The sequence below is a fragment of the Perna viridis genome, chromosome 5 (assembly GCF_037379345.1).
Source record: "Perna viridis isolate PV_CMFRI_1.1 ecotype Kerala chromosome 5, ASM3737934v1, whole genome shotgun sequence".
Taxonomy (NCBI): Eukaryota; Metazoa; Mollusca; class Bivalvia; order Mytilida; family Mytilidae; genus Perna; species Perna viridis.
Window position 1 is genome coordinate 47,958,452 of NC_142449.1, and position 20,825 is coordinate 47,979,276.

Here is a 20,825-nt window from a genome sequence, read left to right on the forward strand (position 1 = left end):
GATTATGACGTAGCAGACACCCTTGAGACATGACGTCATCAGACAAACACCATTATTTATAAAATAGAACGGGAGTAGGTATACATATGCCAGAGACAAGAGCCCCCGCACCTGGATGAAAATGTCAACCCAAAGCCACCTATTGGCCTTCGAGCTGCATCTGATTATACACGTGTACAGTGGAAGAGTTACTCCTATATACTCAAGTAACATCAAAATAAACTAAAGATGAAAACGAAACAAGACATACATAGGCCAGAAATTCTGACTTTAGACGGGCATTAAAATGCCGCGGAGTTTAAAGTGCTTTGGCGTGATCACATCACCCCTTTAAAATCTGGCCACTGTGGAAAATAAACACGCCTAAATCAATAAAAAATTTAAGTTCTGAGTCCCTTGTTACAACTGAATATAAATTTCACAAAACAATACACAAACTAAGGATTATTTAAAGCTACTAGCAGTTAACTGACATGCCAGCTCCAGACCAGTTTGAAGGTACAAAAAGTTATGTCCCCATGTTAAGTATGGATAACCTGCATTGTATACAAATAACAATGCAATCAAATGAAAAAAAAAACTTACTTGAAGTTGTATTTACACTAGTTGAAGAACTTTTAGTGTATTTACTATTTTTGTATTTAGGTTAATATATATCGTCACATGTTTTCCATTTTCCATTGACTTCTATTCACTTCAAGTACGATCTTGACGAGCCTGTCAGATGGAATTACTGGTAATTGTTTAAAGAGCCTCAGTAATAAATATACATAAATAGCGTGCCATTTGCAAATATTATAATTCTTCATGACGCGGTACAGCCTTCAAATAACGTCTTTTTTACTTACAATACCACAATTTCCGTGAAAATTACATCAAGTTACGATTTTCTAGCATTTTCAGAATAATGGGTTAATATTATCCGTTTTTTTTAGGGTTCAATGTACGGCAAAACAAAAGCTACTTGTGACACCGAATTCTACAACAGGATGAAAAAATCGTGTGACAGTGTGAAGAGGTTTTTACTGCCAGACCACGCCGGTTGTAAGGCGGCTGCACTTACTTTCTACGAGTCTGTTAAAGGATTTGGCTCGCTTTTCTTCCAGAAAACGTCGCCATCCTGGTGCGCACAATCTTGGGCAAGAAGTTGTGTTGTATAATCACGAATAAATGATTTCGGATTTTTTTTTGTCATTTTCGTTATGTTGTCCTTTGCTTTTTGTTTGTTTGTTTTGGGTTTTTTTATCAGATTGCCGGCTTTTAGAATGAAGTGAATATCTCATTAGTGAGAGACAATGGAACTTCAGTGAAAAAATAAAACGCCGCCAGGAGAAGAAAGAAAAATGTTTAAAGAGAAAGCAAGATAAACGTCTTTCAAACTGCCATCCTCGTAAATATTAGGTCGGACATTGTTTAGATGTCATAAAATGCAATGAGCATAGCGAGGCAGAAAACCAAAATCAAGGAGTAAGTTTTCTTAAAATGACTTATCAATCGATGGCAAACAAATTTTCCGTCTATTTGTAACGTATCGATGGGGTAATAGTTGGAACTTCCTAATGTATGTATAATGTATGATTAAGGACATTTTGTAGTTTGGCAGATTGGTGCCATGGGTAGGTCTTATATTTCACGGAAAGTGGACTAAAGAATGGGTCGGATCTCTCAGAAAACATAGAAACTAGTGGTAGTACAAGAAATTTTTTTTTTTGTGAAAACGACCAGAAGTTTATATATATATATATATATATATATATATATATATAGAAAGATCTGAAAAATTCCCAACGATGTTAGAACTCTCAAATTTGCGATGCAAATTTTTTGTCGTTCCCTCCGCGGGACTCGAACTCGTACTGCTGTGGCATCTATGGCAACACCGCCTGCACGAAGTCCAGCGCCCTAGACCACTCGGTCATTTTTTATATTTTTATATTTTTATATAGCCTAGCTGGCCGAGTGGTCTAGGGCGCTGGACTTCGTGCAGGCGGTGTTGCCACAGATGTTACAGCAGTACGAGTTCGAGTCCCGCGGAGGGAACGACAAAAAAATTTGCATCGCAAATTTGAGAGTTCTAACATCGTTGGGAATTTTTCAGACCTTTCTATACGTTTATATATCTTCCCTGTATCAATTTGATCCGATGGAGCAGTGTAGCAAATAGAGTCGTCACATTCTGAGACGTTATATATATATATATATATCCCACGATTTTGTGGCAACTTTTGTAAATCAACTATACTTTAAGATATAAGGTTATTCCGAGATAAGGTTTACAATGACCACAAGAACGAAAATAAGAATGTCATTACATCAGGATCAACAGAAATCCTAAAGTTCAGAGAGTTCGGACTTTATCACGACTTACTAGTTCTTATTTGGTCACATTTAAAAATAAATTTCCATAACAGAACATGGTGAGTATTAAATATATTATGATTTATAATGATACAAACTTCGGAAAAACGTAGTTTTTTCTATCGTGTATGCGGTAAATTCGCCTCATTAAAGAGGGTAAGAAGAGAGTCAAATCACTGATTTTCGTTTAAATATTTGTTTAATCTACATGTAGCTGGTAAATTACATGTATTATACTGGGAATAACTGATAACATATCTATAAACTGTTTTATCATATATACATATAGATATTTTAAATTATGTATATTTTACTCCACATTAGTTTGACCAACGAGGAAACAAATCTGTAAAATAACGTTTCAACTCGAATTGTTAACTTTCCATTTAATCGTCCCAGACAATTGGAACTCATCAGCCTTTCTCGTTGCACAAAAGAAAAAAAAAAAATTTTTTAGTGTAGCGGAAATGGCCGAGTAGTTCCGATTGCGCGCTTAGAAGTAACCTTTTTACACGGAAACATTGCATTCATATAAATAGTGCCAGCCTGAATATGATGTAAAGCAAGTTCAGCAAGTAAGAACAATGAGCACTACATTTTTGACCGCGAGCAATGGTTCGGACATCATTAGAACATGTACACATGTATGCTTTACAATTTGGATAGCAACAACAATGAAGCTTAAATTAAGACTTTAAATGAAGACAAGTAGCTTACAACAGAAAAATAATGCGTTTCCTTTTTTTTGTTTTAGCGAACCACTTCAGTACTAAATGCTGTACTGTTGTCTCTGTTGGTACAATGTACCGCGGCTGATAGATGCCAAACCAACCAATATGTTAATGGATGCAGCATCCCTCTTGGAATCCATTTCTTCTACCAAGACACATTCACACCTTCGTGTAACCGCCATGATATTTGTTATTACTGTGTATGTACATTTTATCCTTTTCAGCACACAATTCGCAAATTATCGCTTTATTTTTAGTTGTGAGACAAAAATAGTGTATATTTCCAACAAACTTAATATAAATCAAAGGTATGGTGTTTCTCATCCTCGTTTCGTTCAAATAACAGCCAAACCCAATCAACGATAAAACTTGTATTAGCTTTCTTCGTTATTGATATGAAACACAAGTAAGTCACATGACCCTGTGTATAGAAAAAAATTACAAATATGACACATACTTGTACTGATTTTTATAGATTTTCGATTATTTGCACCGATTTGGTGTTTTTTCTTTATAACATCAACGCCATTTTGATACTATACTATGGCTTCTAGGTGTTTAATGTAATTTGTATTTCTTTTTCAATTAATATAAATCTTACATGCTTTTGATGTCGTAAATTTAGAAGTTTCAGTGTCCTTTGATGTTGGAAGTGCTGAAAATATATTTTTATATCAAGTCGGTGTAAAAAAGAGTGCTTTCAACTTACCATGCTCGAAATCTTACTTCCATCATTAGCTTTTGTTACTATGTATGTATGATTTTAGTTACTTTATGTTCTTTGTTGTGTATGTCTGTTTTCCATGTCTGGTCTTTGTCCCTGGATTACAATCTTTTTGATTACTGCTAGAACCTTGGTTCCCTTGATTACTCTTCCTCTACCCCGGACTTGACTTTTTATGAGCAACTCGGCGGGTGTTTCTACAAAAGCAGAGGACGCTTACCCTACCGGTTCACCTGGTCCATGCTCCCAGTTTTTAGTGGAGTCCGACTTGCTCATTTACTTTTGTTACTTTGTATGTATTATTTTAGTTACTTTATATTCTTTGTCGTGTTTGTCTGTTTTCCATGTCTGGTCTTTGTCCCTGGATTACATTATTTTGATTACTGCTAGAACCTTGGTTTATTTGATTACTCTTAGAATCATTAGGGCAAATAAAAGGACAAAATCGACGCAAATGCCAAACGTCGATATCAAAGGCCCTTGTTTCTATCTATGTAGGGACACACTATCAAAAGGGGATTGGCTATCAATGGCCATGTACTAGTAATTGGTCGATATTCTTGATATCATGAAAAACAAACAAAACCCAGAGATTTAGCAAATATGCAAATACTATCCACAAAAAAAAGAAGAAGGAAAACAAACAACAGCTATTAATAAGCAATTGTGTCTATAAATTATAACATGTGTACCTCATTATTTTTTGTAGGCAGATTTTATCGGAAAAACAAAAGCAGATTGTGACCGTACCTTTTTAAACAATATGTACAGTGCATGTATCAATGCAAAGAAAAGATTTATTTTCCCCGACCATGCCGCTTGCAGAACCGCGGCACTGACTTATTATGAAGCTGTCAAAGGATTCGCTGGCTTCGCGTTCGAACAACCCTCTCCGTCATGGTGCTCCGAAAGTTGGACGAAATCTTGTATGTTCTTGAATTAAAGTTCAAAGAACGCTAGCTGGTTTGTTTATGAACTTTATATATCTTCTAAGAGTGTATATAATAGACTAGGTCCCAAACCTTTTTTTTTGTTAAATAAACATAAAATGGTCCTTTTACACATTGAAAGAAAAAAAAAAAAAAAAAAAAACTTTTTTCATCCAGAACCCAATGTCCATAAAATTCACGTACAAATTTATATTCTTTTCAAGTTTGATTCGTATTAGATGCTGCCGAAATTAAAGGAGTTTCTTTATTCCTAATATACGGATCATAGGACTAATGTAAACAAGCACTATCTTGCAAAAAAAAGATAGCTGACGGAGTAAAATAAAATGTGTTCGTTCTACTTATAATTTTCCACATTTCATTCAGGAAATATCACATTGCATGTAATTTCAATTTTCACTACAGTTTTTCCGATCGCTACTAAGTTATCAGTATTTGGCCAATCGGGAAACAGAATTACGATCAGGTGACTTGCGTTTCCACGGAAGAGCGTCTTTAAGGTCAGAGGGTAAAAAGCGAAACTATACCGAGTGTGTCGGGAAAAAGTTAGTCAAAATATTTTTGTATGGTAAAAGGTTATCTGGACTATCATTAGCCGCCTAATTTGGGTGAAACTATACTACCGATACCACTAAATTATACTCCTTCAATGATGCATTTAATGGAATAGGAACGGATGTTGTGAAACGCAACGAAACCTAAATCCAAAATAGAAAATATTGTCAGAAATTACCAGAAGCCAGGTCTTCAACAAGAGCTAATACACTGAAAGGCCCCGACAAAAAAACATTAAAATTAAAAATAAAGTCCACGGAAACAGAAAGATGACAATTTTTCCAAATCAAACTAAAAAGTAATATAAAGATATAGATACATTAATGACTAATATCTCCTGACTGTGGATAGACATCATTGGCACATACCAATAACTATAATGTGCGGAGTAAGAAGGGGCGGATGCAGGCGGGGCATGGCGGGTGTGCGCCACCCTAAAAATTGCAAAGCATGGGTTGTCGGGGGGGGGGGGGAAGATTTAGGCGGTTTTAGGTTGAAACTTTTATTTCAACAAACCTCATCAAACTCATCGACAAGCTCTGTTGTACAATGAACAATTTTCTGTTCATCTGTGGAGACATTCCATCCGCTATTGCGAATGAAATTTTTGTCTTAAATAAAATATATTTTAAATTCTGCTAGCAAACTCAAGCTGTTATAGTTCCACCGCTGAAATTATGTTCATCACCAGATTAGAGACCGATTCATTTGATTCTTTTCGTTTCTTTTCGTGAAAAAAAAAAATGGACATGGTACTAACAAATCAAATACGTACTGTTGCGAGACAAGCGATGCATGATGACATCCGGATTGTGTTCATTTGCTTTCAGTTTTCTATGACATTGTGTTCCTGTATATCGGTAGTTGTTTCTGTTCCATAATCTTCTGTCCAATGGATAATGCAAGCTCTTAATAGTAAGAGACACCATTCAAACATCGCTCATGCAAGGACCACTTTATTTCCGGGAAGGGGTGGGTAGTGGGTGAACGGGTGCAACTCTGTTTAAACATATTTTGATATTTTATTTGTATAAATCAAACATATGTACAAAATAGATCCACAAATTTTGACAAACGTAATTCGGAAACAAGCGCTATTAAGCTTTTATTAATACGTCTTCATATAAATACTGACAATAAATACATTTAAACATACAACAGGAATGTGCTTAGGAAATAAAAAAAAACATCATGTACATCAGGAACATGGAACTATTTGGAAATAAACCTCTAGATCTGAGAGAATAATCAAAGGAACCAAGGTTATAGCGGTAATCAAAAGAATGTAATCCAGGGACAAAGACCAGACATGGAAAACAGACCTACACAACAAATATCGATTTTCGTAAAAAAAAAAAAAAGGAAAAATGGTTTAATCAGCATCTGAAGCGTATATTAGAATTCCGAGGTTTCCACCAGCCCCCCCACAAAAAATCAAATTGCCTATGTCTTACGCGTTAACGACGAGTAGACTTTATTTTACCCCTTTAAGATGCAGATACGATAATTTTTATAATATATAACTTATAGCTATCCTGTGTTCGCTGGGAAAAATGATGCATATGTACAAGTGGTTGTATAGAATGAATACATTAATTCGTACAACGAATTAGTTTCAACCAAATTAACAAGATGCAAAAAAAAAAATGTATTCGATATAGATATAGATGCGATCGAATTCACATATTTTTATAACCATATTAGCGCAAACCTGGGAGCGCAGAATTCACACATTTTTTTATAACCATATTAGCGCAAACACACGAGCGCAACACTATTAATTTGCGTTAAGTATGCTTTTTCTAGTTGTGTTCATTTTTGTGCTCAGGTAGAACGAAAAGCAGGATTTTTTTTGCAATCACTGTGTAAATAACACGCAAAACCCATATTTATTTAGAGCAGTGAGGGCTAGGAGATAGTACCATTTGAATAAAAAAGTCACCCTTTGAGGCCAATATAGCAAAAATCTAAAAATAGAAATGATTATCATTCAAAGAAAATTTCGGCATCTCATCATGTTTAATATAGAAAATATTATTTTAACTTGCCATTTATTATTGCCGGACGTTCATATATGAGGCTTATTTGAATAACGGTACCTTAACCCGTACCCTGTCAGCTGTTCAGACCTTGACCTAATTTTGACCAAACATCGCACTGTTTACTTCGAAAGAAGCGTCCGGTAAGTTTATTTTCTTATAGTTTCTCAACACCATGAGTGAAAAGAAGTAGAAAATCAACTATCGTTAAGTTTTATAGTACATTACAGGAACAACAATGTTTGTGGTCGAGAATAATCGCTAGAACATGTTCGCCGCATGGTTCTGACTTTTTCAAACTTATGTCAGCCGGGCTGCCATTGTTACTCATAATTAGGCAACAAAATTAAGTTGGTTTGGACACACTTAACCTTTACATGGCTAAATATCCTCGTAAAAAGTTGAATATTGTGATTATCCAGTGAAAAATGGCCATATGTTGGTACATTTTCTGTGAAAATTTTACGTATTTCAGGCGACAAGGCGACACGTGTAAGTATATACTTTGAAATGCCGAGTGCAGTTTAGAAGCTGAAAACTCTCTGTACTTTGCTTGTCAGAGTTGTATGATAGTTTCAGCTAGTTTTCTGTTAGTGTGGCATATCACACATTGCGTTTATTGAAAAATAAATTTCTTTTTAAGTCTTCATGTTATTGGTTTCTTTGGTTTGTTGTTATTTTTCGGGAAAAGAGAGATTGCGCAGTGTCGTCAGAATTTTTGCGCATGGATTTTGAACAGAAACATGTGACCCTTGCTGAAGTGTACGACACGTCAGATGTAGTATTAAAAATAAATTATGAAAAATTTTTAACAATTTATTGCTTAAAATTATTTGAATTGTCTTCCTGTGAACTGTTTTCGTACTTAATGTCTCGATCAGCTGTGTTGAAATTGAAGTTGACACCTGTTATAAAGTGGTATTTTGATTGGTTAGTCTCTTTGATGGGGACCAATTGGGTATTAAGAAATCGACATAGTCATACTAACAAGCCAAAAAAAAAAAATACTTTGTTGCAACAACATTACCTTGTTATATTAAATAAGCTACATTGTAGAGAGGGAAAAAATAACATATTTGTACTATTGAGAGAAAAAGAATTGATATGGACTTGTATGTATGAAGTAAGAAATGGTTTTGAAATATGGGTGAGGATTTTGTAATTTGTGCATTAATCCTACAAATCCTTTGTAAATGCAAAAAAATTGTATTAAGATATAATAAAATGAAATACATGTTAAATAAAAAAAAATCAAAATCATACTTATTTTTTTTCAGTATTTATACAGAAATTACACTATTTAAAAAAAATAGCAGGCAGTTTGTGTTATTTTAGTTATAAAGTAACACTAAATAAATGTTCCTTGATAAGTAAAAAAAAATAAAAATATAGCTTAATTCTGTCACTATGAAAATTGAAACCAACTATCCTCAAAATAGAATTACATCATAAAGTGGTCCAGTTACGATCCATTTTAAAGTACCATACTAAACCTCATTGTTTACTATTCCAGTCATGGATGGGGATCCAGATCTTGACAAGAAGGATGTTCGACGCCCAATGAATGCCTTTTTGATTTTCTGTAAAAGGCACAGGACAATGGTAAGAGAAAGAAATCCACACCTTGATAACAGAAGTGTGACTAGAATACTTGGGGATTTGTGGGCCAATATTGGTGAAGAAGAAAAAGTACAGTATACAGATTTAGCCAAGCAGGTATGAAAGAATCATACATTAGATTATGATTAGATATTATATAATGAATTCATAGTTAAGCAAGTTGTGCATATCATATCTCAACCAAGTTACAAAAATACTTTTTTGATTTTTTTGGGGGCTAAAAACAAATGTATAATTCTAGTTTTAAAAGTACTCTGTATTTTTGTGTGAAATCCTTGGTTTTTTTTGCAATGTCTCTTGTGAAAAAAGGAAAAAAAGAAATTTATGATATTTAGTATTTAATACATTTTTGCTTTCCCTGGTTGCCATGAACATCAATTTTCCTACAAAAAAAAACATACGAACTTTACTTTTCAGTATAAAGATGCCTTCATGAGAGCCAACCCAGATTACAAATGGCACAACCCTGAGAGAATGAACCAATCAAATCAAGTTCCAGGTGTAGCCAAGGCAACCACCAAACCAACCAATGAAAGGCCACCCACAGTTGGTACTTGTCTTTCTGGTGATGGCAATCCAATTGTTCTTGGAAAACTTGCTGGTAAGAAAAAATGAACTTATGACTGAGCAGAAGTTTAAGAATTTAAATATTTTAATTCTTTCCTTGTGTATTGAAAACTGTCCTTTGAATTACACACGTTTAGTCAAGTATATTACAAGTTAGATAATTATGATTCAGTAAAAAAGTAACCAAAAAAGTAATTAAATTATGTTTTAGTTAAAGAATGACTTTATCTTTTTTATCTTCATCATTTTCACTTTTGATCATTACTTGAAGGAAATTAGGATGAAAAATTAATTTATTATTTATTCAAACAGATCCATCAAATATGGGAGGGCTAAGTTTATTGATGGAAGGAAACCAGGTGAAAAATCACCAGTTTATGACCAGCAAGGAACCAGACCAAACTAACAAGACAGTTATTTCCCCTAGTACTACAGGACAACCAATGTATCAATGGCCAACACACCAGGTAGGATTTCAGTAGAGAAAACTTATTGATCCCACTTAACCTGCTTACCTTTTAATATGACCCAAAAAAAATGCCATCATATGATGGTAATTGCTGTTACCAGTCTCATCCTGATTGTCCGACATCTGTAGGCAATTTGGTTCCAGACAGTAGCATAAATAAACGGTATCAATCTTTATTAAATTGTACCACAAGATGTCATACCACAAAAAAAATTGGACTGATTTTAGAGTTTGTGTCTTGAATTGATTTGGAATTATGGACCAAAAAGGGGACCAGAAACAAACACTTTACTGATGTCTGGATAATAATTTTAGTCAACTTGAATCAATCTCTTAGAAATTGTATGCCGAAGTGCCATATCCCCTCAAAGGAATGCTCAGATTTATATTAATGGTTATGACTGAAACCATGATGAGATTAGGAGCCAAAAAGGGCCACAGTGATTCTTATTAAATTCTTATATTGAGTCAAATATTAATCCCAATCCAAATTCAGAGCTGTATCCAACTAGAATGGCATGTCCATACTTGACTCAACTATTCAGTTTTTGAACTGTCTTGAGTTATACTGTGCTGCACCATGTGAATCATTTTATTTGATAAGGTTTGACATTACATATTATCATAAATAAACAATTTCTTGCATAAATGTGTTGGTGATAGACAACAGTACTGTAAAATGCAACTGCATGTAAGAATTTGACACTATTTTGATTGTTAAGGGCTCCTGAAAATTTTAAGAATAAATTATGCTGGAAAAATTGATTCTAAGGGTGGTTATAGTGTGTGTAGAATAAAATTACAATGATTTATATTTTATTGATATATTTTCAGGGATTGTCCATAGGAGTTGAGAAGCAATTATCTGTTGAAGAGAAGACAGTGAAGATAGAAGAAAATTTAGGTATGCCTAAGGCTAAGAAATTTAGCCCCTGTGAAACTGAGATTGGACAATGTCAATTTCAAACATAGTATAATTTTAATTATAATTATAATGCAACTGAAGTACACGGTTAGCTTGATATTTTTAAATTGCGTGGAAAGCTTGCAATTTCATTCTGATACTTCTTTTACTACTTTTGTGGGTTGCATAGGAATAGCTAATTACCAAACGAGTGAAGCACACATATTTTGGGGTTTAACTTGGGTTAAAATTTTCATTTTTTCTCCATTTTAGATGAAGAGAGTGAACATCCTGAGTCTTCCACTGAAAAAAATTAATATATGAAGGTACCATACTAATTATGGTAATTTAAATACTCTTTAAATGGAACTATAGCAAAGTGTTTTTATACTTATAGATGCAGCACAAAATTTGTCTGTGAGACAAACTTCAAAGATGGACAACATTGGATTGAGTCCAAACTTGCCTCCAGCTGTGCAAGGTAACCAGGATCAGTGTGTTGATGAGACTGATAATTCAATTTATTCCTGTGGAAAAATCGTCATGGACCATATTATAAACAAACTTTATCTATCCACATTTAAAAATGTGGAAGGGAACCAGACTACTATGCCACCAATGGACACAGGATTGAAAAAGCAGGAACCAGCAGAAGTCCTGCAAAAACCCCAAATGTCTTCTGCTAAATTTATTCCACCTTCTCAGGGCAAGAAGTCCTACCATACCAGCATTGCAGTAAGAAACCTATTGGAATTTACTCGAAAAGCTGCTGCACAACAAGAGGAAGCTAATATAAAAAGTTCTACTGCTGGGCAGATGCTTCTCCCTAAGACGGAGACTAAATTTTTATCTGAGACTAAACAGAGGTTAAAAGATTTCTGCCTGAAAAAGGAGAGTAGACCAAAAAGTCAAGCTGTTCATCCAAAGCCACCTGAATCTTGTGAGGTGAAAGAATACAAGAGGAAAAGATGTTACTCAGAGAGCATAGCTGAATTTTACAAAAGTCAAGAAAAAAGAATAAAAATAGAGTCTGACCAGTATGATAAAAATGGAGGAGAAAAAATGCTAAAAGATGAGGATTGTCAACCAACTAGAAAGTCTAGACGGCGTAACCGAGGACAGAAATACCAAGAGTTAATAAATGAAGGTATTATTCAACCATCTAAAGCAAGGCTGGCAGCCATGAAAACAGATACTGGGTTTAAAGGAATAAAGTAAGTTTTTTTTTTCATCCCAATGGTGTTGTTGTCTCTTTGACATATTCACAATATTCATTCTTGTTATATTATATACTCAGGCATTCATTCCCTTATTGAATATTTTTTAATGTTTCAAGTATTAACTGCTCTGTCTCTTATGAATATGCATTAGCACGTATTTGCATTCCTTGAAAATTTCTTTACTTCAGCTTAAAAAAAAATAAATGAAAAGCTTCCTGCCTGGTATATATTTTACAGCAGAAGTGTTTGAGACTAACAGTAAATTTTAATAAAAAAACATCTTCATTGTAAAATTGAATGTATGTTATAACATCAAAACGCATGTTATTTCTGTTGTGATGTCATTACTTATGATAAATTTTAAACTTACAACTTTTGTGAAATCCATGCTAGAACCCCAACAAAATATCTGTCTTAAAAATACGATAAAATTCAGTGATTAAACACTCTACTGTAATGACCACAAAATTTATGTATATCATGTTTGAAATACTTTCAGGTTTTGATCGTTTGATTATTTATGCCTTTTTTTATTCAGTTTTAAAGAATCTTTTCTGGGGAGGAGAGCTGAAGACCTTGGTGATGAAGTATTATCTGTGTACCCCCGACAGATTCGAAAGCGTACCATGTCAGAGTCTGAGAAAAACAGGACGACATTTGATGTATCGGCCAGGTACAGAACTGGGTAAGTAAATTGTATTGCATCATATGTACAGATAACAACATGTTGATTTGATGTATTGATTACAGATGTCGATATTATATCGCAAATGGTTTTATATTTTGCATACCCTTATTCTTGCCTTTTGTGATAGATACTGGGTCTCCAGTAATAAGTATCTGATGATAAACGAGTTTATGGTTACTGTGACAATAATTGCTATGACTCAAAAGAAATTTTTTAAATGGTATTCTTGCAATTATGAAGTTGTTGTATTGAATGCCCAGAAGTAGAGTTAAATGTACAGTGTATTTTTTAGAGATTTTGATCTAGAGGCTCATATAAAAACCCTTCCAGCTTGCTCTATAGACAAAGTGGTGAAACCAAAGAGAACTATTGGAAGGACCAGTTCAGAAAGTGAGCCCTGTTATTTTGGTCTGGAAAATTCATCATCAAAGTCAGGTATGCCATATCTACTCACAGTTTCTAAACAAACCATGTGTAATATGATGTGTACAATCATTTGTTCTTGAATTCACTGAAAAAAAATGATATTTTTACTTTTTCAGTTGCAAGTCTTTTTAAGCCTCACACAATGTACAAAACTTTACAGTAGTCAACACAAAGCCACTTGTTCTGACAGTTAATTACATAATCTATGCAATGTGAAATAATTTTGCAGGATTGAATTATAAGTTCTCTGCTGTGAATTGCAAATGTACAATTCGGGAATGGCTACTGGTAATTCTGTGTAGAAGATAATATCTCTGTGACATTCTTTTGGAAATTTCTTAATACAGTCAAACGTCGTTAAGTCGAAGTCGAAAGGACCATGCAAAAATGTTCGAGTTATCCGAGGTTCGAGTAATCCGAGGTCGAGAATAAACCGGAAATACCAGTAGTTTGGTCCATGATTGTTTCTGTATTTACATCATTTGTTATGCTTGTACATGTACATGTGCTTCACTTAACACGGTATTCGTAATGTCATGCGTTTCATATCGGCAGATATTTTTTTTGTATGTATATCATGTTCGAAATACTTAATGGCAGCGAGCGTTTTAGTGAAATTTCCTTTTTATTTTTTTCTATATTAAAAACTCCATAGTTCATGACATGCTGCTTTGTTTGATTCACAATCAGGAGTATCGTCAAACCATGTGCTCTACAATATTACGAAAAAATTTCAGATTCACTTGTAAAACGAGTGTAGTCTATGAAATACTCTTACTGTCATATATTTGATGTTTCATTAAATAGTCAGATACCCTTACAATTCATTTATTTAAAAAAAAAAATTCAAAATATCAAATTATGCGATATCACTGTTAGTGTAAATTCCGACGAGTCATTAATAAAATTTGTTTCTTTTAACAACACGCGCAATTTTAAATTAACTAAATAAACAAATCAAACAATAAAGAGTTTCAACAAATTAATTCAAATAGCCACGCTAATTGTTGTTAAAACACACTTCGATCATGGTTTGTAATAAAACAATCAGTTTTCCGACTAATTAGTTGACTTCGAGACATCAGGGTTAATTAACCTCGAAGTCCTATCGAGGGGACTGATTGATTACCTCGAGTTATCTGAGATTTCGATTCATCCGAGGTAAAATTGTATTGGAGTAAAGGGAGTTTTGTTGGGACTTCGTAAGTAGTTCGAGTTATCCGAGATTTCGACTAATCCGAGTTCGACACATCGAGGTTCGACTGTACTTCTACTGAAGTCAGATTTGATATAAAGTTTCTTGATTACTTCGTGATATTCTAGTGGATAGCCATTGCCATCCCCTTTTCTTTGAAATGACAGGATTGTTCTGTTTTACAATGAGTAATAGAGTTAGTCTTATCTTGATTGAATGACCCATTACATGATGAAATATCTTAGGTACCGGTAGTTAACTGGACAAATGACAAGAGGATTTTAACTTTTTACCATTTCAAATAGTAATTTTAGTCTACCTTTAGTAAAAGCTTCAACTCCTTTGTCAAATTTCCAATTAATTGTCTGAGGAAGTTCATCAAGTGTTATTTAGGAGTATCCCCAAAGGTTATATAGTTGCCATTATGTTTTTCAGAATTGTTGATATTGTAAATATACTTTCTCATGTTTGTTGTTAGAATATTAAAGCAGTTTAATATAAACTAGTATCACCTTCATGATAAATCTGTACCAATATATTTGAATTACGGTCAGTTATGGTTAACTGTACCTACAGGTAGTGCAAACTGCCCTTTCACATTAGAGGGTAGGTAAAATTTAAATATTAAGGTCAATATGTCAGCTAATCATTCTTGAAAGTCTGTCCAAAATATTGCACAGGTGTAGTAGGACACATTGGTATAATGTAGGAGGAAATTCTATTAAGAGAGCTATGCAAATTCTTCTGAGGCCCACTTGTATTTATTTTACCCCATGCAATGGAGGGTATAATGTATTTAATGTGTTCATTGTATTGAAAGAGGTATCAGTCCATTTCGAATTGCTATAATAACTGAGCATTGTTATTCATAGGTGCTAAGGAAATAAAGTTAACAGTCCCACCACATATTAAAGCTAAGTGTTCAGAGACAGGTGCTCCTATGGTTGGTAGTAAGAAAAGAAAAGCCAGGAAACACTCCATCACTCATTTACAGCCTGTCAAAACTGATACAAGTACAGGTAAGGTTAATAAGGATGGTTCAGAACTGTCAAAACTGATACAAGTATGGGTAAAGGTTGATAAGGCTCATCCAGAACTATCATAACTGATACAAGTACAGTTAAAGGTTGATAAGGATGGTTCAGAAGTGTCAAAATTGATACAAGTACTGGTAAAAGTTAATAAGGATGGTTCGGAACTGTCAAAACTGATTCAAGTATATACAGGTAAGGCTGATAAAGATGTTTCAAAACTGATACTAGTACAGGTAAGGTTGATAAGGCTGATCCAGAACTATCAAAACTGATACAAGTACAGGTAAGGTTGATAAGGATGATTCAGAACTGGCAAAACTGATACAAGTACTGGTAAAAGTTAATAAGGATGGTTCAGAACTTTCAAAACTGATACAAGTACTGATAAAAGTTGATAAGGATGATTCAGAACTGGCAAAACTGATACAAGTACAGATAAGATTGATAAGGATGATCCAGATCTGTTAAAATTGATTTTCACTGAAATCGCTCTAGGGGAGGGGACTTAGGGGAAAAATTAATGATTTAGGTTGTCACATGGATGAAACACAATTTTTTTTAAGGATTTTTTTCAAACTCAGGTGAATAGTTAGTAGCTACAAAAGCTTGGATGGGATTGACTTTCACAGATATCAGTTGAAAATCAAATGAGACCACTTTTTCATGGGAGGGGGGTTTAATCAATGATTAAGTCTTATCACCTGGATAATGCATAATTTTAAGATGGATTTTATTCGTACTTTGGTGAATGGTTAGTAGTTATTAAAGCTTGAATGTGATTGATTTCTGCAGAAATCTGTCAAGGGGCAACACTTTTTTGAGAGGTTGACATGGTGATTTTAGTGACACCTGGATAGTGCCTCCATTTTTTTATATAATTCCTTTACATTTTAGTGAATGGTTAGTAGCAATAAAAACTTGGATGGCTTTTATTTCACAGAAATTGGTTAAAGGGGGCACTTTTATTTGGGTACAGGGATTGAAGTTGTTCTAAGGCCTGCAAATGTGTGCTTGAGGTGTATTGTGAGGGTGCTCACTAAGATTCTTAATCCTCATGTTTTTCTTCAATACTTACCAGTAGTAGTAGTTATTTTTATAACCCTATAATATGAAGAAACCAATCTTTATTTTATATATTTTAGGAGTAGCTGCAACACTATTATCTGGAGTCATACACCAGAGATTAAGCACAGAAAAAATGGTAGAAGAATTCCTACCTGTGACCAAAGAAACCTGTGAAAAAACTGAAACTATTAACCGATCTTGCTTGTCATCAAGTGATGAGCCAGTAAAATCTGAACAAATTAAAAGGGATGATGCTTTTTGTATATACTCCAAAGATAAAGAGAGACTAAGTTGTGTGGATATAAATGTGGACAATTGTGATGTAAAAAATAAAACTTTTTTAAAAAATTTTGAGAGTGAGATAAGTTTTGATTACGGCAAAGGAGAATATGACAAATCTGAAAATAAAACTGAAAATGTTTCTTGCAAGGTGGAAGATGACAATTGTAAGGCTGACAATAGCCATAACAAAGTGGCAGATGCTTTTTGTGGAACAGGTAACAAGTCAAGTGCTACAAAGGGTTTTGATTCTAGAGACATTGAAGAGTCTGTGACACATTCTGCAGAAAATGACGACTCAGACACTCATTTCACGAAATTAAAAGAGTGTTCTTGTGATGAACTTGAAGACACTGATTCTTGTGAATCTGACAAAGGCTTTGAAAATGCTTCTTTGTCATGTGCAAGTTCTGATGAGGAAAAACATACATCAGACCCAGATGAAAACTTAAATGAAACAGATTTTGTTTGTAAGATTAAGACTGGTTCATCTGCAACAAATGTTTCTGATGGAGGAATTTCAGATTTTTCAGAAGAACTGCAAAACACATTTAGTGACAAAGAAAATTTTACCAAGGTTACTGCTGTTTCTGTTGCTGTCCCAATCTCTGAGGCAAACCAAAGTTCAGACAGAGAACCAGGAGTTCTACAAGTCACAGTATCATCTGTTTCTGACTGTTCATCTTCAGTTGCCATAACAACCATGCAACCATCCCTAACATGCCTTTGTTAATATTTTTTGTGCCAGGAGAAATATTCTCACTCATTTTTTTTCATAGCTTCTTTTATGTAGCCACACTACTATTGATGTTAAATGTTCTATTTTGCGCTGGCACACTATGAATAATCTGTTAGAAACACACTTGTATATTCCAACCGTAATTCAGCTGGATTGATATTACTTTATTTATTTGAGAATTTACAGACTTTTCTGTTATGAATATTGGTTTTGAGTAAGATTTTACCTCAAGGGTCTTCATCACCATCATACCCATGTATGGTGAGAATAAGATAAAAAATAAGTAAAATTCCTGAAACAAATCAAGATATTTCCAAATAAGCCAATACTATCCTTGTGATATCAACTGTGACTCACCATATATTCTTATTGCATGTGACAGCAAACACTTTTATTGCAATATTTTAGAAGTAGGGCAGCAGTAGCATGCATTAAGTTAAAATTCTTATTGCCATCAATGAACTGTTATTCATTTAACAGTCATATTATCAACCTTTACCAGTATGAGCTAGAAGTTTTTGAGATATGATTGATGAATAATGGCGTAGTGGTAACTTTAATGAAGACAAGATTGGTAGGTAGTGGCAAAGAAGCAATTTTTATTTTGTCTGGCCTATTACACAGCCATAAGCAAACATTATAGAGATCATGTGTTCCTCGATTCAAATGATACTATTGACATATGATATTTATATGTAAATAGTGGCTTACTAATATACATGTATGTTTATCATGTGATAATCATATGTAAACTGAAACATGTGAATCATTTCACACTCAGTGCATAGGATAATCATGTTGTACTTCATTTGATTTTCATGTGTAGTTACCATGTGTAGTTGGAAGAAACTATAAATCATTTTATTTTACTTTACTATGCAGGGTAAAGAAAATGCCTATTTCTGTTGGAAGGTGACATTTTTTATGTTTTACAGTTTTTACATTTTTTAGTATCTATTGTTGGTTGGTGCGTTTATTATTTATTGTTAAATATATATTATTTGTGCTGTCAGATGATACAGTACTGGTACATGTATATATTGTGAAAATTATATTTAATTCTAATCGTTTTGTTACAGTGAGTAGTAATGTTTACTTCATGGGTCTGGTCTTTATTTAAATGACCTTTACCTGATGAAATTTTATATTTTTTTAACTGGACAATTAACAGGATGATTTAAACTGTCTCTCCTTTCATTAGTAATATAGTTTCATTGTAAGTTTCAATCTTTTTGTCAATTGTCAAGTCAACTACCTAAGAAATATGAAAGTAGGAGATGTGGTATGACTGCCAATGAGACAGTCATCTCCCAAAAGCCAAGCAACAATTAAACTTCTATAGGTCACCACAGTCTTCAATGATGGACAAAACTCATACCATAAAGCAACAAAAACGACATAAATGTATTACAATGAACATAAAAAACATGGACAACCACTGGACCGTAGGATCATCATGTGATGGTCATTTTATCATGGGATGACCAACTCTATTCCCTGAAGTTAACAATATTACTTACTTGAAGAAGTTATTGGCAGGCCACTTCAAATTAAGTGTAGTATTGCAGAAACTTTAAAAATATATTTTTGTGACAAATACAGATATATTCACTGATATTACTTTTTACATCATCAAAGGGGATGACATGTATTTAAAGCTATGTGATGGTACTTTTTCATGCCTTTGGTTGCTTAAAATGTAGTAATACCACAAACATATTACATTTTCAGACTACATTTTTATATTTGAAATACTAGAAATTGTTATGCTAAAATGTTTTTAATCATACATTTATTGACCTTTTTTTTTCTTAGTAAAAATCCAGAATGATTCACATAGACAGTAGAATCTGGCATATACAATTACTGGTTTTGTTTAGTTTAAGCTGTTAAATTGATATTGTTATGTTACAGTGTATTTGGTGCATTGGAGTAAATGCAGATCTGTTGACATTGTTGAGTTTCTGATCCATTTTAATATCCTGTAATAAAAAATCACATTATTCATAACAAATTTCACAAAAGCAAATCCTGCAAATTGATTCTAAAGGGTGTCTAGTCTCATAGCAGCATTGTAATCTTAATGAAGTACATAATATACATTGTATAAAGTGACAACATTAGACTGGACCAAGTTTTGAAAAGACTTTGTTCCATTAAATTTGTTAATAGCTTATTATTGTGATGCAGAGTTGTGCTATTATTTATGATGTATAAAAATGAAATATTGAGGACTACTTGCAATAAAGGTAGATAGAAAATGACAATCCATTTTTAATTACAAAGTCCCCTTCCATGAGACATTTCTGTTGAAGAGGACAGAATGCAAACTTCATGCATAGCTTGTTAACAAAAACAATGGATTATTTTTCTAAGTCCAAGGATAATAATGACCTTGATCTATAACTTGTCAATGTACACAATGTACCAAATTTTAACAGCATTTCTGCAAACAAGGAAAAAGGTGCAGAAAGCTGAGTCATTGTGATAATTTTCTTAGACCAAATGCTATAACTCCACAAAAAAATCAAAGGACCATACATAATTCAAACTTGAACTGTAACTTGCCATTGTTAAACAATGTACCCAATATCAAGCATGACAAAAAAAAAACCCGTCAAAAACCGATTTGCTGGACTGACAGATGGAGAGCTAACCTAAAGTCCCCTTCAGCAAAAGTTGCTGGTAAAGGACTAATAAATATCATTTAGGATTAGAAAACCCAAAAATAAAAATCAACTTGATTTTCTAATTGTGTCTTTCACATACACATATATGCACTGAACTATGTTAAGATGAAGAATATCTGGGGTTTCGGTAATGCTGTCAGACAACATATTTAGTCATACTGAAAAGCAAAATTTTCCTTATAAACATAAATGCAGTAATGAACTCATGGAATTTAAAATTCACCCACCATGTAAACTGATACCACCAAACCCTAACACAGCATGATGTTATATTTCAATCTCGTAATTTGAGAGATTAAGGAGGTAGACCAAGGGTAAGGAACACAACTCTTCAAAATCATTCAAACATTTGTATTCAGCATTTTACATCAATCCTATGTAAGCATCTAATTAACTTGGATTCATTTTATGCTGCTTCAAACAAAAGTTTGTGAAGATTTGGTGAAATTGAATATAACACTAACATATCACTGATTTCATAAGTTATGTTCCTTACCCTAGATCTACGTCCTTAAGGGAGCATAAACTTTCTTTCTGACTGGATGAAAACAAGTTCTCAAAGGAAAGGGAAG

At 33.6% G+C, this 20,825-nt stretch overlaps 2 protein-coding genes across 3 annotated transcripts; both read left to right on the forward strand.

Annotated features, from left to right (window-relative positions):
- The first annotated feature begins 2,276 nt into the window (after positions 1-2,276).
- LOC148618021 (conodipine-P3-like) lies at positions 2,277-4,772 on the forward strand. The gene is made up of 3 exons (XM_088581675.1): positions 2,277-2,417; positions 3,113-3,289; positions 4,523-4,772. The coding sequence occupies exons 1-3, from the start codon at positions 2,415-2,417 to the stop codon at positions 4,754-4,756; spliced, it is 414 nt and encodes a 137-aa protein (XP_088437801.1). The 5' UTR covers positions 2,277-2,414; the 3' UTR covers positions 4,757-4,772.
- A 2,586-nt stretch (positions 4,773-7,358) lies between these two features.
- On the forward strand, positions 7,359-19,830 carry LOC148618022 (uncharacterized). Of its 2 annotated transcripts, none has more exons than XM_088585821.1 (10): positions 7,359-7,500; positions 8,871-9,073; positions 9,395-9,578; positions 9,857-10,011; positions 10,848-10,917; positions 11,315-12,131; positions 12,676-12,822; positions 13,118-13,260; positions 15,319-15,465; positions 16,623-19,830. In XM_088585821.1, the coding sequence occupies exons 2-10, from the start codon at positions 8,873-8,875 to the stop codon at positions 17,555-17,557; spliced, it is 2,799 nt and encodes a 932-aa protein (XP_088441947.1). In that variant the 5' UTR covers positions 7,359-7,500; positions 8,871-8,872; the 3' UTR covers positions 17,558-19,830. The 2 variants fall into 2 exon arrangements, with proteins under 2 accessions (XP_088441947.1, XP_088441946.1); XM_088585820.1 differs by lacking the exon at positions 7,359-7,500 and adding an exon at positions 7,714-7,849.
- The last annotated feature ends 995 nt before the right edge of the window (positions 19,831-20,825 follow it).